At 41.0% G+C, this 18,627-nt stretch overlaps 1 protein-coding gene across 3 annotated transcripts; it reads right to left on the bottom strand.

Moving 5' to 3' along the window:
- Positions 1-240: 240 nt before the first annotated feature.
- LOC142390527 (tumor necrosis factor receptor superfamily member 14-like) lies at positions 241-18,122 on the bottom strand. Of its 3 annotated transcripts, XM_075476013.1 has the most exons (11): positions 12,811-12,904; positions 5,976-6,060; positions 4,905-5,047; positions 3,673-3,766; positions 1,771-1,896; positions 1,456-1,605; positions 1,262-1,349; positions 973-1,154; positions 856-887; positions 677-758; positions 241-592 (listed from the first exon to the last, which is right to left on the bottom strand). In XM_075476013.1, the coding sequence occupies exons 2-11, from the start codon at positions 5,992-5,994 to the stop codon at positions 576-578; spliced, it is 933 nt and encodes a 310-aa protein (XP_075332128.1). In that variant the 5' UTR covers positions 5,995-6,060; positions 12,811-12,904; the 3' UTR covers positions 241-575. The 3 variants fall into 3 exon arrangements, with proteins under 3 accessions (XP_075332128.1, XP_075332129.1, XP_075332127.1); XM_075476014.1 differs by lacking the exons at positions 5,976-6,060; positions 12,811-12,904 and adding an exon at positions 18,066-18,122; XM_075476012.1 differs by lacking the exon at positions 12,811-12,904 and having other exon boundaries at positions 5,976-6,354.
- Between the last annotated feature and the right edge of the window lie 505 nt (positions 18,123-18,627).

The raw sequence follows: 18,627 nt of genomic DNA on the forward strand, positions 1-18,627 counted from the left end.
GTACAAAATGTCAAATAAAACACGACAGAAGCAACGTTTCGCAACGAAATTTGATATGGATTACCAGTGCACACCAGTAACCACTCCGGTGAGTTGATGATTTTGAAAACGAACGTTTATGGTGCTTTTACGGACCTTTTTGGACATGCGCATGACTTGCCGTTCTGAAGCAGGTTGAGATGAATCAAAATTAGGCAAATACCGGAGACAGCAGTAAACATCAACAAAGCGGTGAGGGGGGTTCTAAAACATTGCAGACGACTCAGAAAAGAGGCTTAATGTTGAAAATACCGCAGTTCTCCTTTAAGTCATCGATTAGCTTCTTCAGCAGTCACATGTCTCTCTTTATGATACACATCTACTCTAAATTTGATGAGATGAACAAGCCGTGCAGATTTTAGTCTGAACAGTGAGATCACTGTGAGATGATGGTCCTGACTGTGGTGGAGCTGGAGAATCTGCTTATTGATGTTTTATTCAGGACGCTGCAAAGACAATGTGCCAGCATCCAACTGCATCATAACTGGATTCTGAAGCACATTTACTCTGCAGTGAACATATATGGTTGGGCTCAATTAAATATGGTGTAATACTGTGGAGGGAAATAAATTGACTTAAAGCACAAACAGTTTGGAGATTTACTGAGACATCAGTCATTAAACATCTTCTGTCTCACCTTCTGCTGCTGCTGCTGGCCTCAAAGTCCCCTTTTCTTCTTCTCCTTCTGGATTCACTGACAGTATTGGTAATGGTTCGTCCTTTTTGGTTAAAAAAAAAAGAAGCTTAAATGAATTCATTTGATTAACAAAGTGTGGTAATAAAAGACTGTTGAAGGAAAGTGAGAAACAAACAAACCTCTAATGGAGTTTCTTGACTCGCTTTTTTGTCTGTAAAACACAAAACATCTTACACACTGTCATGACTGGGCTGAAAGAATAAATTAGTAAATTAACAGAAATCTATTGTCCTCACCTCTGTTCGGATAGATCTTCTTTTTGCGGTAAAGTATATATAGGCCTGTTAGTAATAATACTACTAAAAAAACAACTGAAACAGCGACAGCAATTTCTGTCACTCTGGACGTATTTTCTCCACATTCTGCATCAGCTGAAGAAGTTCCTGCTTTTATCAGCTGAAGGTTTTCTGATTCACATCTGGAATGACAGAGGGACGTTATTTAAAGATGATGTTCAGATGCAACCGATTCCCTGCTGTTCCAGGAGATTAAAGGTGTTCACGCCTGTGATGAGGAACTACTTACTGAGTGTGTGGCTGACAAGATGTTAATGTTCCATCTGAAAATGTTCCACTGCTGCAGGCAGAGCACTCAGAGTCTGTGGAGGCTGTTCCTGAACAATCACAGATCATATGTGGAAAACAGTTCAGCACACTGTTTAAAACTCAGCTCTGATCCTGAACTCATGTGACCTTTAATGTGAACGTTAGAAAACACACCTCTGCTGCTGATGTATTGTCCCGGGTCACAACTCTTGTGTTTCTGAGCTTCTGCACAGCCACTTTTTGTAGGGTCAACACAGAAGAATCCCTCCATTGTTCCACAAACTGTATCTGATGTTGGTGCACAGCTCTGCTTTACCTTCAGCCCTGAACCCGTGAACACAAGCACAGGTTATGATACAGACACAAAACTTTCTGTTATCTGATATAAAACATGGTTTTAGTCTGACGCAACAGCTTATCTGGGTTATAAATTCTTAAGTAAAACCCACAGAAATGTTGACATGGATATAGGACTGCCTGTACATTTACCTGAATCACAAGTAGTGCATGGAACACAGTTCTTCAATCCATTCGGTTTGTCCATATATGTTCCCTCTGTGCAGGGAAGACACGACGTGCTTTTGATCTCTGTGCAGTCTGTTTTGACTCGACTTCCTGTTGGAAAGCAAAGGATTTTAATCTGAGTAATCTTATTACTGAAATAAAATATGTAATATTATGTTTATGCATTCTATTTATTTATTTAGTCATTTATTATTATTATCATTATCATTGTTGTTGTCTAATATACAATCATTGTAAATATTTAATTTTCTTTTAGCTACTTGACTAATTCGAATAAAGTATTTTTCTATTCTATTTAACAGACGCTCTTATCCAAATCAACTTACAAATGAGGATTTAACAATGCAGCTAGCATCAAAGCTAACAATAAGCTACGTAGAAGGAAGCTGATGGGATGACAGGGTAGAGATAGAGTGCATGCACAGAGGGAAGTACAGGGAAGGAGATGCTCTCTGATTCAGGGACGCCCCTGTTCTGGTAGCGCTCGGCAGGTCATTCCACCATCATGGAACGACACATGAAAAGAGTCTGGATGGTCTTCAGTGTGGTGTAGGCGCTGTTAGACGACAATCCTTTAAACGACCGGAGTGACCGAGTCGTGATGTCAGCCTGTGAGAGAGCATTCAGCTAGATGGGAGCCGTTCCATTAAGGACTCTCGGCCTGATCTTGTTTAATAATGCAAAGCGGCAAGATCGAGCAACGAAGCCAACATGATCTTTAAAGGTCAGTAAAGGCCTCGGTATGCTTCTCCATAGCTATCTGTCAATCCGACTCCGTGGTCATGCAGAGGCTATTAAATTAAACCTTTCAAAGTTCTCCGTCGGGATGTCGGATATGCAAGGCAGTTCACCTCCTGATCAGTAGGCGGCGCTACGTTAGACGACCCAATCTCGCAATCTTGTCTATGGTGAAAGTGGTTGATTGGTTGTTCATCTTCCGGCTCCGTTCCACTCCTCACTTCGAACGATGGCGACCGACAGAGAAAGACTGTTGTTGGAGTTGGAGCTTGTTGATGTTGAAATGCAAATACTTTTGACCAAATGTTGACCGGCACACAGTAAACTCTTTCAGAAATGGCGGCGTTGTTGTTCTGAGAGGAAGGAGCTAAACCGGGAAAGTGATTCCAGAATAGATTTTGTTAGCCGACCAATCACAACCCTTGCGGTCTCCGCGAGTCTCTGTCGCCTCGACGGATAGATAGATAGGAATGTTGGCCGACGCACACAAGTGACGGAGAGCGTCTCCGTGGCCTTTCCCGGACGACTATAAATCAGGCTTTAGTCATCAATCATGAAACCCAAGTTTGTAGCTTCCTTTGATGGAGCAAGAGATAGAGATTCAGTTTGGATGCAGATGCTGTGGTGTACGGTTGGTTTGGCTGGGAAGATGAGCAGTTCGGTTTTAGAGAGGTTTAGTTGGAGGTGATGGGCTTTCATCCATTTCGATATGTCAGAGAGACGTTCTGAGATTCGTGCTGAGACCGTGTGGTCGTCGGGTGGGAACGACACATAGAGCTGGGTATCGTCAGCATAGCAGCGGTATGAGAAGCCCAGCGATGTTGTATATGGCAAAAGGAAGAGGTCCCAGTACTGAACCTTGGGGTATGCCTGTGGCGAGGTGTTGAGCTGCAGAAGTGTGACCAAGCCAGGATACTTTGAATGACCGACCTGTGAGGTATGATTCAAACCAGGAGTGAGCTCATCCTGTGATGCCCACGCTGGAGATCATGGACTAAAGGATGCCGTGGTTGACTGTGTCAAATGCAGCCGATAAGTTGAGCAGGATAAGTACTGAGTACTTAAGCAGAAAGAAAACAGGAGCAGAACACGAGTAAAAACCAAAGAGATGACGAGTTAGTCTCTCACCGGGGGGACACATGGGACAGCATTCGCCTTCAATTTTATACTCTGATGGATGACATGTGACAGCATGGACAGAGAACGCTCTCAGCACAACCATCTGTGAGGAGGAAGAACAGTTTTTCATTATGACTGAAGTTTTCTTTTACTGACACCATATTTATTCTGTTTTAAAGCAATGATGGAGAAATAAAGACTAGAAGACACCAGATATGTTCCCTCATCCTTTCTTTAAGGTCAGTCAGTATTGTTATTTCATTTGAAGTATTTCAGAGGTTCTTTTCACTTCTTCTAAGGTCTCAGTTAAACCCAACTCCGCCCACACCGATTCATTTCTATTCATTTGATTTAATTTTATTTGCTATTTATGGGATGAAATCAAACTGAGAAAATTAGATTTTCCATCATGAGTCAGAGGTGCTGGTTTCCGTGACGATAACACGAGTAAAGATGGAGGTAGTTAACAAGTACATAAAAAAAAAAAGAATAAAAAGATCATACAACCCCCGACATGCACATGGTGTTACTTCATGAAACCGCTCGTTAAAATAAACCCACCAACACCTCCATACGCCCACTTTCACATTGCATTGAGGCCTGTCGGAGCCATTTGTTATTTTGTAATATTTGGCTCACTTATTATTTAGTTATCTTTTGGGAGGTTAGTTTGGGGAATACACCTTTTTAGTTGTTTATGATATTTAGTATTGTTTGAGTTCATTTGGGTATTTAACTATGCTTTTATTTTGAAGGCACTGGGAACCTGGGAGGGCTAATGTTTTTTTTTTCTTTTATCAGGGCAAGAGAGGCGGCGAAGGCCCATTGCTCTTTGTTCGTTTTGAACAATAAACCTGGACTCATAGACAATGGACTCATTTATCCTGCGTAAATTCCCTCCCTTGGTGTCTCAGTGGCCGTTTGATTTGATTTAGTTTATTATGGTTTTGATGTTTTTGATTATTGACACTGAGGACAAATAGCCACTACAGGGCCCTTTTGAAGACTTAGCAGCAGCTTTAATCTTTCATTTTCACTGAATTTTGTTGGATTAATGCCATTATGGATAACTCAATGCGCCAGTAAGCATGTATAAAAAAAGTACCTATGAAAGTGAACCAGCATGCTAAGAAGTGGAACCTTCCCAAAGTTAAATGCATTCATTATCAGAACACCTCCACACTTCCTGCTGTGACATATCAGAGTGTCTGCTGTCTACTTCCTGTAACAGGGAACGTTACCAGCACAGATGCAGCTGCTGTCAAAGCTTTTCCTCTTAAAGTCATTTTATGATGCAGGTTTAAAGTTTCCTGCAGCTGGTAACACCATCTCACTGAGATTTGGGATGAAATTAGTCGGAATGACAAAATCCACCGGCGACAATCTGCAAAGAAAAAAGAAATCACACATAAGCTGCATGAACCCACAGGGACTCTGGTTACTGTGGGGGACTGGTTAACAGCCTGAAACTTGAGCTGCAAACGTTGTTCATTTCACTTTGCTTTAGAGACAAAGAGAAAATCAATCTGCCACGAAGCTTATACAGCTCATAGTTCTGCTCAAAGTTCACATGAGTGTAACTTTATCTGTTTCTTTCCTGCCACAGTCTGTTCTGCTCTTTATGTAACTGAAACTAAGTTTTCAGAGCTCAGCTTGATTTAAAGATTAGATTAGAAGAACAAACATTATTGTAGCACATTTTTAAATACTGGTTTAACCTCTGCACAGAAATCTAAACATAAAAATATAATGTAAAAACGCTCTGTTTACTCAGGTTGTTTGTTCCTGTGTTTCAACATGATGAAAAGGTCACATGACATACTTAGTTGACTTTTCCCGTCATATATTTGAACCAACTCTGAGACTGAAAGGTTAAACAGCCTGAACTGGTTTTCAAATAGCTCTCTCTTACAAAACTCTAACCCCACCCTAAAGAGATTTCCTGTAGAACAACCCTCTGAACTCTTTTATCAAACAACACTCAGTATATTCCGTCGCAAAGCTGAGACCTTCTCTGTACATTTCCCGTTTAAATGTATGTGCTCTGCAGCTATAAACTGAAACATCAGACTGCTGTATTCTCCCACATCTTTAGTTCGTCTGAACACGGAAACATTTCAACCACAGCTGCAGTTCTTTCTTCTCTAAAACGCTGGGTTAAAAACACTTCCTGCGTCGCAGTTTTGTGTTGCTCCTGGAACATTAAATCATTTTTACTGGCTTCATAACATCGAGCTGATGACCGAACTGTTGCTGATCAGAACAGACTGTTTAATAAGCCTTAAAAACACAGAGTGATGCAGAACTCTTACCGTGGATGGTGCAAAACATATCACTTTAATGCGTCTCACGCTCAGTTAAAGTGTCGTCGGAAACGTTCTTCTGTGAAGAATAGTCCTGAAAAAAGGGGCACATTTCATTAATTTTCTTTTCGTTTCATCTGAGAACGAAGCAAGACTAGACCTGCTCCTCTTGTGTAACTGACAGCGATCAAGCCCGCCCTCACAGTTTCATACAGTAATCTTCCTACTTTCTGTGCTGTGCGCGCATACTTTCAGTTTTACGGCATTAACGTTTGAACGCACACATTTCTTCTGATAAAATTCCACTTTTAAGAAGGTTATATATATTATTTACACAAAACAATATAAAACAAACTCGGGAATCATGGCTTCGAATTTCAAAATGAGATCAAAATATTTTTCTTTTTTTAACCTTCATTTCATTCATGGCCGTGTCCAGCTGCACAAACAAATCACACATTGTTCTGAAAATGGAAATATTATTGAGAGAACATGTAATTCTTTGGAGCTACTTTCTTTGTTCTGCAAATATGACCAAGATTAGACTCCAGGACGCACAACAAAAGAACTATAGTTACCATGATGTCATGATAAAGAATCCAATGATGCGTAATATCAGTTGATCCTGAAAAGCATTTAAAGACAATCAGAGCGTTTTTTGTTGCCTGTTGACTTTCCAAACCGTGGAAAAAAAACTTTTGTATTACAAAAGTAACTACTTGAGTGCCAGTTAATACCCAAATTACTCGAAAATAACCTATTGAGTTGAAATAATTTGTTGACAGCTTTTTTAACCATCACAGAGCACGGAGCGAATTTAAACTTGAATACCGTAATACTAAATATATGCGCACAGCAAAGGATATAAAAAGCGGACTTTGACCGCAGTTACTGAACTTGTTTGTCACTTAAGCAAGCTCAATGTTATTCAGGATTCATATCATAGAATCATATCATACTAAGCATTATATGATTCTTTATATTTTTGTTAAAGTAAAGTGTGTTTACAAACTACAAATATTTGGTTTGATTCTGAACAACTTATTGAAACAAAAAATAAGAGATCAGCCATTATACATTATACATTATACGTGTGGGAGAAGATAATTAAATTTACTGATCTGTGACTTAACTTTAATTATCAGGAAAGACAGGGGAATCCCACATGCTTCATACTTTCACTTTCAAATTTAATCAGATTTATATCACTAACAGCTAGTTTTATTTTTCTTTTCACAGCCAGAAATCATGTAAACATCTCTAAAATAGTCCTTTTAAAAACTAATAATAACTATGATAACATTTGGCTCACCCGGTGAGCAGATTTGATTTGATTTGATAAGGTTCATGACCTCATGTAGCTACGGTGGCCCTGAAGGGCAAAACAAAAATGTCTCTGGGGCCGGAGTCACGTGTCTGCAGAAAGTAGGAGCGCAGGTGGAGAGTATCAACATTCATGCTACCATTGACCACAGCATCTCAGGCAGGCTGAGCTCTGGACTCTGACTGGACCGTTGCAGCACCTTGATTCTTCTCTTCTTCACACATTCTGCTGTAGATCTGCTGCTGTGTTTGGGATCTTTGTCCTGCTGATGAGCCAGTTTCAGCCCAGCTTTGACTCACATCTGACTCTAGAACACTTTGGTATCCAGAGGAGTTCATGGTGGACTCGATGACTGCGAGGTGCCCAGGTCCTGTGGCTGCAGAACCAGCCCAGATCATCAGCCCTCCACCACCGTGCTTGACAGCTGGTGTGAGGTGTTTGTGCTGATATGCTGTGTTTGGTTTCCTCCAAACGTGCTGCTGAGCATTATGAGCAAACATCTCCACTTTGGTCTGCTCTGTCCAAAGGACATTGTTCCAGAAGTCTTGTGGTTTGTTCAGATGCAGCTTTGCAAACCTAAGCTGTGCTGCCATGTTCTTTTTAGAGAGAAGAGGCTTTCTCCTGCAGCCCTTCCACACAAGCCATGCCTGTTCAGCCTGTTTCTAACTGTGCTGTCATGAACTTTAACCTTTAACATGCTGACTGAGGCCCGCAGAGTCTGAGATGTAGCTCTTGGGTTTCTGACCTTGGGGTGACCTTGCTGGGACGTCCACTCCTGGGAAGATTGACAGCTGTCCTGAATGTTTTCCACTTGTGAATAATCTTTCTCTCTGTAGAACGATGGACTCCAGATAGTTTGATTTGGAAGCAGCAGCTAATGATGCCGGGAGAGTCCTTGTAAACAGCTTGTTTCAATCTCAACACTCTCAGTATCAGCTGAGTTGGGAGGGGAAGCAGGAAAATGTGGTATGACATTTTAAATTAGGATGTTAGAGAGAAACCAGGAAGATTCTGGTAACATCAACATCCTCTTTATTTGCAGACAAAACCCTTTTTGGAGAATCGAGAAATCTCAACTTAGAGTTGGAGACGAGACAAAAACACAATAAAGTGATTTAAAAGACACGTAATGAGGTCAATACACATTTATGAATGCAATATCACATGAAAAGTGCTACAATAAACACAAATAAGGGCATAAATGTACATTTAAAAATATGTGCTTCATGTGCTGACACACCACTCCCTGCATTTGCTTTTACTTTAGACTTAAGTTTGGATCCTCTTCCTGTAAAAGGAGATTCTAAACAATTAAGAACAGCAATACATGAACTAACCCAATCAGGAATATAGTCAAATCATGAAGAGTATTTAAGTTAAAATTAGGACTGGGCAACGATTAAAAGTTTTAATCTAATTAATTGCATTTGTACGCAAAATCCAAAAATGAATCCAAAAGTAGCGTATAGCTTTTAGCATTTAGCTTTATTTTAAATGTGCTGCCATATGAATGAAAGTGCCATAACATTTGTTGGGCAAACACACTTTTAACATCAGCATCTTTCTGTAGTTTTTATGTAGAAGCCTCGCTCCACTGTCTGTTTCCTTGAATGACTTGCTGCTATCAGTTGTGTGTTTTGCCTTTAAGTGATATTTTAGACTGGAACTACTACGCTGAGAAGACAATTCAACTTGGCAGTGTTTACAGATGACTTTGGTTCTGTCGACTCCGCCGTCTGGAAGAACTTTAAAATGAAAATGGCCGAGTAAAAGTTCCGTACCCTTCTCCATGTTAGGTGGATCCGCCGATTACTTTCTTTTCCTGTTCCACAGCAGGCAGCAGCAGACTTTTACAAAATAAAAGCCTGTGAGCAACAGACTTTTACAAAATAAAAGCCTATAAAACAGGGGTGGTCCGTGGTGTAGTGGGTTGAGCAGGCGCCCCATGTACAGAGGCTATAGTCCTCGCTGCAGCTGGCCCCGGTTTGAGTCCCGCATCGGACGGCCCTGTGCTGCGTGTCGTTCCCCCTCTCTCTGCCCCCTGCTTCCTGTCTCTCTGAACTTTCCTATCCATTAAAGGCACAAAAGCCCCCCAAAAAATTATTATTTTTAAAATAAATAAATAAATAAAACTGTTAATGCGCAATAAAATAATTATCGGCGTTAAATAATCAATGCGTTAACGCGATAATAACAAGTTAACTCGCCCAGCCCTAGTTAAAATCAACTTGAAGTCAATATTCTGGGTGCTTTATCCGTGTGAAGGCAGTCACAGCGCACTCATGATAACTAAAAGCCCTAAAAATAAAAACTGAATAAATTGTTCAGCATGTGTTTCATTTAGCCTTTGTGTTCATTTTTGTGAGCGTCAAGAAGTTACTAATTTAGTTAATACTTCTTTACTAAACCCCATATTTCCAGTTCAGACACTTTTACTCTCAAACAGTCATCCTGGGAGTTGATTCTGAATCATGTGAAGCCACCTTTGTCACGTTTGGCTTTGATGAGCAGAAGATAACCACTAACCCACAGCTGCGGTCATTTAGCAGAAGTAGTGACGAAATGCAGACGTTTCAAGTCAATTTTTCTTGTCAATGCCATTTGTGCAGAACATACACAGAATTGAAATAGTGTTCTATTCCTATTCACAACGCCCACATTGAATCGCTTCACCTCCTTGTTGAAGTTCTGACTACCTGCATGTACGGCTCCAAGTTAAGTCCTTCACCCCCACACTATTTCAATGTTGTGCCACATGAACTCACCCACAGATTGCACATAGAGTGGAACACATAGAGTGGAACATTAACCCACAGATTGCACATAGAGTGGAACATTAAACCCTAACCACGCCCCTGACCAGAGGGATGAAATGTGAAACGAGATGCAAAGCTTTGTCAGTTGAGCTGGCAGCCAGTTTAACCTGCTGGATCACCATGGTAACTTATGTTAAGCTTTGTTTCAGACCGAAACAGCATTTAAATGCTGTCCAGCTCTGAAAGTTGATGTTTAACATGGTAACAACATCTAAAGTAAAATAATCGATGTTTCACAAACAGCAAAATCAATAACTTTAATGATTTTAAAAGTCAGTCAGCGGATCACAATTGGATGTTTATAAAACTTTGGCATTTCAAAAGTTAAATTAAATCATGAGAAAAGACAATATTCAGTGACCTTTCACTCAGTGGGGTTACACAGCACTGTAAAAATCTGATTAAGGGCTAAATTACAATTAGACTGAGTTATTAAGTTCATGGAGACACCTTAATCTGAAAAGAGGTCAACAGGAAGTGGCTCTATTAGCAACAGCTGGAATGGGTACAGCACCACCTATCATACCGGGGTATGACACGCTTTGTGCCTCTGATCCCATTCATTCACCGCCAGATATCCAAGGAGAATTACCCTTGCTCAGATAAGGAGCATAACCCAACTATAGCTGTAATCTAATTAATCTCATCATGTAGACCCAGTGTGTGTTTAATCTCCAACTGACTGCTGAATTATGTCAACTGAGAACATTCAGTTAAAGCGTAATTACCTCCCAAACAAAACAGCTTTCCTTATAGATTAGAATGAGTGAAGCTGAGATGTAAAATGTTCGAATGAAAACGAGCAGAAGTCCCGAAGAGGCCGAAGACAGAATAGAAATAAACTAAAAGTAACGTTTTTACATACTGCAGTTCTGGTGTTTACACACCAAATAAGAGGGACAGTTATAGGCACATGTTCTATTAATATTATGGTCATTAATTCTGTATGCAGCAATTATTGTGCAGTGAGAATGTTAGTGCAGGTTTAACCTAGCCTGGCTGACGCGTCCACATCTCGATGAGATGGTGGTCTGGGAACTAGGTGTGCATTTTCTCGTATTTGAGGCGTGGTTTACGAATGCCTAGAGCCGTTTATCGGGCGCTACGAATGTCTATCAAATGGCGTCTGGTTCTTCCCATGCTGCTTTGCGCGCGATTCATAGCCAATTGTATCACTTATACCAGATGACGTATGTAGAGCGACTGAAATTCAACGAGGAAGAAGAAGACGCTTTACTGTGTATGAGAAGACGATGGCGTTAATATGAGGGTAGAAGGCATATACCGTTGCGTAACGTTGTGTCCGCAAAAATAAGGGCGGTGGTTTCCAGGCTGCCTTTGCAGTGAGAATGAAATCACGCGCAAAGCAGCATGGGAATTCCCAGGCTAGGTTTAACCACTATTTTGGTTTAAAATACAACCTTTTGAAATACTGTTGTTCCTTCACAACCAGCAGCTGATCTGGCACATGATTAAATGTCACACTGGACTCGAGTGTTCATATAACTTAAAAAACTGCTGGAGGAAGTGTGACTTTCATTCACAGGACTTATCATGTGTTTGAAACCAGTTTGGAGTGGTTCATTTCTTTCCCTTTTTCATTTCCTGTTATCTTGCTGACCAAAAGAAACTAAACTACTATCAGAGCAGCAGAAAACATTGTGCTCTGGAATGGCATGAACTTGACCTTGAACACTGGATAATAAGAAATACTCAGACTGACTGACTCTAAAGTCCTCCCAATGCATTCACCTCTGATGCCAAAGGGCCCCGACTGCACGCTGTGAGGCCTGCAGAGTGGAAAAGGGGTCTGAGTGGTGGAGTGACTCCTGCAGCAGAATGGGCATTTTAGCTCAGGTTAGCTTTAGCTTTAGCTTTAGCTAACCCTGTTATGTATAAACGCTTTACTGCAGCCAGCTTTCCTGTGTTGCTGTGAACTCTTATCTGACCTCTGCTGCTCTCGCTTATCAGCCTGTTGTGTGTTTCCGGCTGTTGAACACCACGTCTATCCATCACTTTTTCAGCCCCGCATGGTTTGTTTTGATAATCCTCCAAACACAGTTTTAATTTACTGAAAACACACCAAGATATGTTCCAACTGTACAAACTGGCTCACCTCACTGAAAATGAAAGCGTTGAAAGGCAAGAACAGGCGTCTGTAATGGAAGCTTCATATCTGTGGAACATTTATGGAAAAATGCTCCAGTCAAGCCAAACTGGGAGGATCAAATCTACCAAACTATGGAGGATCAAGACCTCAGAAAACCTGCACATATGACAAGTCAGCATGAATGTGCCACGTCAGCAAACTATCAGAGACAAGTCAGCTTCTTTGTGCCATTTCTGCATCTATAAATATTAACCCACATTTCACTTCTCTATTCTTACTTCCTAACTGTTGAAAACCCCTTAAACAGAAAATAAAACAGCAGTTTTAAAGAGTATTCATGACCACAGGTTTGTCAGTAGATATAAACACAAAGTAACCTTCCTCTCCTCACTCTCACACATTTAGCCAAGGACAAAACAACCTCACTCAGCCCTCACACTGTTTAATATACTAAATAAATGAGAAAATTCATTCTGGAACAGGTTACTCTGTTCATACAACATGCATTTGACAAATACATTTTTTAAAATCATTTTAAAAAGAAGCAGACTGTTTAATAAGCCTTAAACACACAGAGTAATGCAGAGCTCTTACCGTGGCCGGCGTACAACAGAACTTTACTGAGTCACATGCTCAGTTGGAAATGTAACCCTCTGTGAGGAATAGTCCTGAAAAAAAAATTAGTTTCGTTTCATAAGCTCCTTTTATGTAGCTGACAGCGATCAAGCCAACGAACGAAGCAAGTCCAGACCTGCTCCTCTAATGTCACTGACAGATATTAAACCCGCCCTCGTTAGTTAACCTCCTCCTTTCTGTGCTGTGCGCGCATACAATCAGTATTACGGTATTCACGCACAAGTTTCTTCTGATAGAATTTTATATTTGGTCAGAAAATTCCACTTTTAAGAAGGTCAAATATAATATTTACATGAATAAATATAAAGCAAACTCGTGTAATTGAGTTTATAACCTTAAAAGTGGAATTTTCTGGCCAAATGTAAAATTCTATCAGCAGAAACTTGTGCACTCATATGTGAATACCGTAATACTAAATGTATGCGCGCACAACACAAAAAGTAGGACTGGCTTTACTGTGTTAAAATAACGAAAAAAGAAAATATCTAAACAAAAAGTCAAACTAATCAAAAACACATGTTCGCTCCCCCCCTTCTCTACTCTAACTTAATTTTTCGCCCAGGCAGGTGCTGAATCAGGAAATGCAGCTCAGTCTGAGTCTGTTCATGCTGCCCTCAGGTGTGCAAACAATGAAAACACACCTCCAGGAAGTAAACCTCAAAGACGGAGATATCAGTGGGCTTTGAAATAATAGAACAAAAGCACAAACTTTGTTGTGTAGAAGTCTTGGAGTTATGTGTAATAAATCAATCGGCCGGGGAGGGGAAAAGACAATCCTCCCTTATCTTTACAAGAGCATTCCTTACCAGAAGCAAAGTCTGGGAGGCTGGCTTTCTGCCTAAACCGGCTGGGAACAAGAAGAGAGAAGCAAGCAGCGGATGTGCACTGCGAAGGCTCATCGTATCTGCAGCAGAAACATAAGACGTAAACAGCTCCAGAGCCAGAAATGGACAGATACGAACCTCTGAGCAATAATCTTGTGTTTTTGTCCAACACATCTGCATAAAATGTCCCCTGACGTCACATTAGATGAATAATAATTACTATAAATGATAAGAACTGGGCAACAGTGGAAACCATAGACTAATAACCAAACACCAGCACATCCTCACATTGTCCACTAGGTGGCAGTGTTTCCCAGAGGAACATTTTGTCAAAATAAATAGAAAAGGGAGCTCTCCTGTTATACTCTTGTTATAAATACAATAACAAATGTTTTTTTAAATATATACAAACGATGACATTTCAATATGAAATTTTAGCAGATTATTGCATGCATGTATGGTTGCAGTGCAGCATTATACAGTCTGATAATCCTTCTTTCACTTGGGGTGTAACAGTCTGCTGCTGAAGGCTCTCAGAGTCTGATGCAGAGGGTGGGAGGTGTTGTTTATGATGGCGGACAGTTTGACCAGAGCCCTCCTCTCCCCCACCACCTCTTTAGAGTCATGGGGTCTTATCCCGCTCGAAGACCCCCCCCTTGAACTTGGGAGGGGGGGGGGGGGACCAAGCTGTCAACAAATGATTTACAACTCAAATAGTCATTTTTGAGCATTTTGGGCATTAACTGGCGTTCAAGTAGTTACTTTTGTAATACCCTATGGGCCAATAGTTTGCACTAAAAAGCCATTGTCGAATTATTTGAAATCACAATGGACATTGTTTTGTTTTTCCCCCACTGTCAAGGTGTAGCAAGAAACAATTTTTCTTATTTATGCAATTTAATCTTGTTTTTTTTTTTTTTCTTGTGCAGGGAAGAATCAAGGGAAGAGCCACTTTTACGACAACATACTATGCATTTCTACATATAAAACATCCCACAAAAATTGTCCCCCAATCCCAGCAGAAACTGTGCAGCCCAGCTAGACTCTGCCAGCAATAGAGCCAGTCAGGCCAACCCATGTCCCACCCACATATATCTTTGATAGTGGCTCGTGTAGTGGTAAGATTGCCCCCTTTCATATGACCTGGGTTCACATCCCCTGCATGACAAGTATTACCTCCAGTTGGAGTCCTGAGGCAAGACCCCCTTACTCTACCAGTGTGAGTAGCTTTGTATAAAAGCATCTGCCATATAAATAAACATCTCAGATCTCTATGTGAAGCCTGCTTTAAGCTTAATAGGTTTATACAATCTGTTTATACAGGTCTGCTCAGGCTGCTGCCCCCGCGACCCGATCCCCGGACAAGCGGAAGATGATGGATGGATGGATGGAGGTTTATACAATTTTCAATAAATAGATCTGGCCCCACAGATGGAATCTTTTAGACTTTTCCTCGTTGTCCCACCAGGTAAATGCACGAGCACAGATCAGTCCCTGACAGTCGAACCACGAAGAGACCTTCAGCTGCCACCGAGCACAGGAACACCAAAAGCTTCCAGGTGTAGGTCGACTTCCAGGCTGTTCCAGGCATCAGTGGGTGCAATAAATCCAACCGTGCCCCGGTCATAATGTGAACTGAAATGCATCCTGATCAGTGGTTGTTTGCACAAACTCAGATGCAGATTAGTTTAAAAATATATATATACTTTATTTAGTGCGACTCAAATTCAAACAGTCAACATGTTTTAAATGTAAAGGCCAACAGCTCTCCAGAAGAGATACCGACAAATCCCTTATGTCATATAGAAATAAATTATATTTTACATTCATTTATTACATTCAGCCAAAGGGCAAAATTATGTAATCGATCATGCCGCTTTGCATTGTTAAACATAAGAAAGATCGGGCCGTACCTAACCCAACACGCCCCCCAGCTCTTGGTGCAGGCTGTGCTCATCTCCCTCCTAACTGGTCTCCCAGCCTGTGCTGTAAAACCTCTGCAGATGCTCCAGAACGCAGCGGTGCATCTGGTCTTCGATCAGCCTAAAAGAGCGTCACCCCTCTGCTCATTGAGCTCCACTGGTTACCCTTAGCCGCCCGCATCTGATTCAAGTCACTGATGTTAGCCTACAGAGTGCTTAATGGAACGGCTCCCATCTACCTGAATGCTCTCTCAAAGGCTGACGTCACGACTCGGTCACTCCGGTCGTTTAAAGGATTGTCGTCTAAGCGCCTACATCACGCTGAAGACCATCCAGACTCTGTTCATGTGTCGTTCCACGATGGTGGAATGACCTGCCGAGCGCTACCAGAACGGGGGCGTCCCTGAATATCTTCAACAAACTGTTGAAGACCCAGCTCTGCAGAGAGCATCTCCTTCCCTGTACTTCCCTCTATGCCTGCTCTCTATCTCTACCCTGTCACCCCATCAGCTTCCTTCTATGTAGCTTATTGTTAGCTTTGATGCTAGCTGTAATGTTGTACATTTTTTTCAATTGTAAGTCGTTTTGGATAAAAGCGTCTGTTGGAGCCATTTTCTATGTTTAAGTAATATATACATTCATGTGGTTAGATTTATATTTAGGATTAATATTCTATTTAGTCAAATAGAAGTTTACCTAGATACTAGGTACTGTGGTGCATTTTGATTGGTTGCTGATTTAATATGAAAGCGTCAAGACGCATGAAGAACGTGAGTGGAGAAGCCGCGAGCCATAGGAGCATCACATTCTTTTGACCGTCTCGTAACAGCTAATTATTTGGATATGAGTTAAGAATTCATCCTTTGTTTTGTATGACTTTAAGTTTCACTAAAGAAAGACATCAAACTGGACTATTGGATTCCGGACTTTTATTTCTGTTATGGTCGCGTCCGAAAGTACTTCGAGGTTCAAAGCTAGTGAGTCACCGGCACTCACAGCGTCTGCTAAATGCATAAACATAAACATGTTAGGGAGGGAGGTGTCAGAAACTGAACATGAGGAATAAACCACATGCAAACATCTATGACAAGCAACATCACGCTCAGCCCATAAAAATGTAATCAATCATGAAATTCTTCAACCTTTGTACTTTTCTTACAAACCCTTGTGTTTTTCACCATAAATACATTTTATACAGAACATTTCACCAACTTTGTGCTGAATGGCTTTCAGTCCAAAACCTGGAGCAGCTCTAAAGTTGGTACATTAAGTCATCGATTAGCTTCTTCAGCAGTCACATGTCTCTTTATGGTACACATCTACTCTAAATTTGATGAGATGAACAAGCCGTGCAGATTTTAGTCTGAACAGTGAGATCACTGTGAGATGATGGTCCTGACTGTGGTGGAGCTGGAGAATCTGCTTATTGATGTTTTATTCAGGACTCTGCAAAGACAATGTGCCAGCATCCAACTGCATTGTAACTGGATTCTAAAGCACATTTACTCTGCAGTGAACATATTCTCCATCCATCCATCATCTGCTGCTTCTCCGGGGGTCGGATTTTGGGGGCAGCAGCTTGAGCAGAGACGTCCCTGTCCCGGCCACATCCTCCAGCTCTTGATGTTTTGACGTTTTATTCAGGACTCTGCAAAGACAAAGACAATTCTATCCACTTTATTTATAAAGCACAGTTTAAATAAACACAAAGGTTTCCAAAGTGCTGTACAATAAAATAAATACAATAAAACATAATAAATAAATAGACTGTCAACCCCACCCCAAATAAAATATCTGTGAACATAAAATCAACAGCCTACGTAGTATTAAAAGCCAAGGAAAAGAGGTGCGTTTTAAGAAGAGTTTTGAAATTAGACAGTGAGGAGGCCTGTCTAATGTGCAGTGGCAGTTTGTTCCATAAATTGGGAGCTGCAACCGAGAATGTTCGGTCCCCTCTGAGCTTCAGCCTGGTTTTGGGAACCCTCAGGAGCAGGTGGTCAGCTGACCGGAGGGATCGGCTGGGTGTGTAGGGGTGCAGGAGTTCAGAGAGGTACATGGGGGCAAGACCATTTAGGGATTTAAAAGCAAATAAAATAATTTTAAAATAAATTCTAAAATGGACAGGTAGCCAATGGAGTGAGGCTAAAATCGGTGAAATGTGCTCAAACTTTCTTGTGCCAGTTAAAAGACGCGCAGCTGCGACACTGAGACATCCCATCATTTAGACATCAGTCATTAAACATATTCTGTCTCACCTTCTGCTGCTGGCCTCAAATTCTCCTTTTCTTCTTCTCCTTCTGAATTCACTAACAGTATTTGTAATGGTTCGACCTTTTTGGTTAAAAAAAGAAGCACATTAAATCATTTTTACTGGCTTCATAACATCGAGCTGATGACCGAACTGTTGCTGATTCAGAACAGACTGTTTAATAAGCCTTAAAAACACAGAGTGATGCAGAACTCTTACCGTGGATGGTGCAAAACAGAACTTTACTGCGTCACATGTTCAGTTAGTGTCGTCGGAAACGTCAGCTTCTGTGAGGAACAGTTCTGAAAGAAAATGTGGACATTTTATTCATTTTCTTTTCGTTTCATCTGAGAACGAAGCAACTCCAGACCTGCTCCTCTTGTGTAACTGACAGCGATCAAGCCCGCCCTCACAGTTTCATACAGTAAAGCCAGCCTCAAATTGGTCCATCCGGTTCGTCGTTCTCGGGGCAGCCAAGTTACAAAAATCGACTGGTGCACGACAATGCGCTGCGCCGTATTTTGAAAAGGCCTGTCATTTTGAGGTCACATATGATTTATACTGTTAAAGGGCTTAGAAAGCAACCAGTCCGGATATAAAACCCTTAAATGTTCAGCACATGTTTGAAACAGTGGGAGTACAGATACATAATAATAATAATAATGATAATAATAATAATAATAAAGAAGAAGAAGAAAGAAGAAGAAGAAATATAACAACGTTTTTCTGAAAACTTACTAAAACTAACTGAACATCTCAAAACTCTTCAGCCCTACAACAA

This window comes from Odontesthes bonariensis, chromosome 10 (genome assembly GCF_027942865.1).
Source record: "Odontesthes bonariensis isolate fOdoBon6 chromosome 10, fOdoBon6.hap1, whole genome shotgun sequence".
In the NCBI taxonomy this organism is placed as follows: domain Eukaryota; kingdom Metazoa; phylum Chordata; class Actinopteri; order Atheriniformes; family Atherinopsidae; genus Odontesthes; species Odontesthes bonariensis.

Coding starts and splice junctions, on each gene's coding strand:
- LOC142390527 (XM_075476013.1), bottom strand. Junction 1,897..3,672: donor CTGTCCCATGTGTCCCCCCG/GTGAGAGACTAA, acceptor GCTTTCCAACAG/GAAGTCGAGTCAAAACAGAC. Junction 1,155..1,261: donor TCTTGTCAGCCACACACTCA/GTAAGTAGTTCC, acceptor CTGTCATTCCAG/ATGTGAATCAGAAAACCTTC.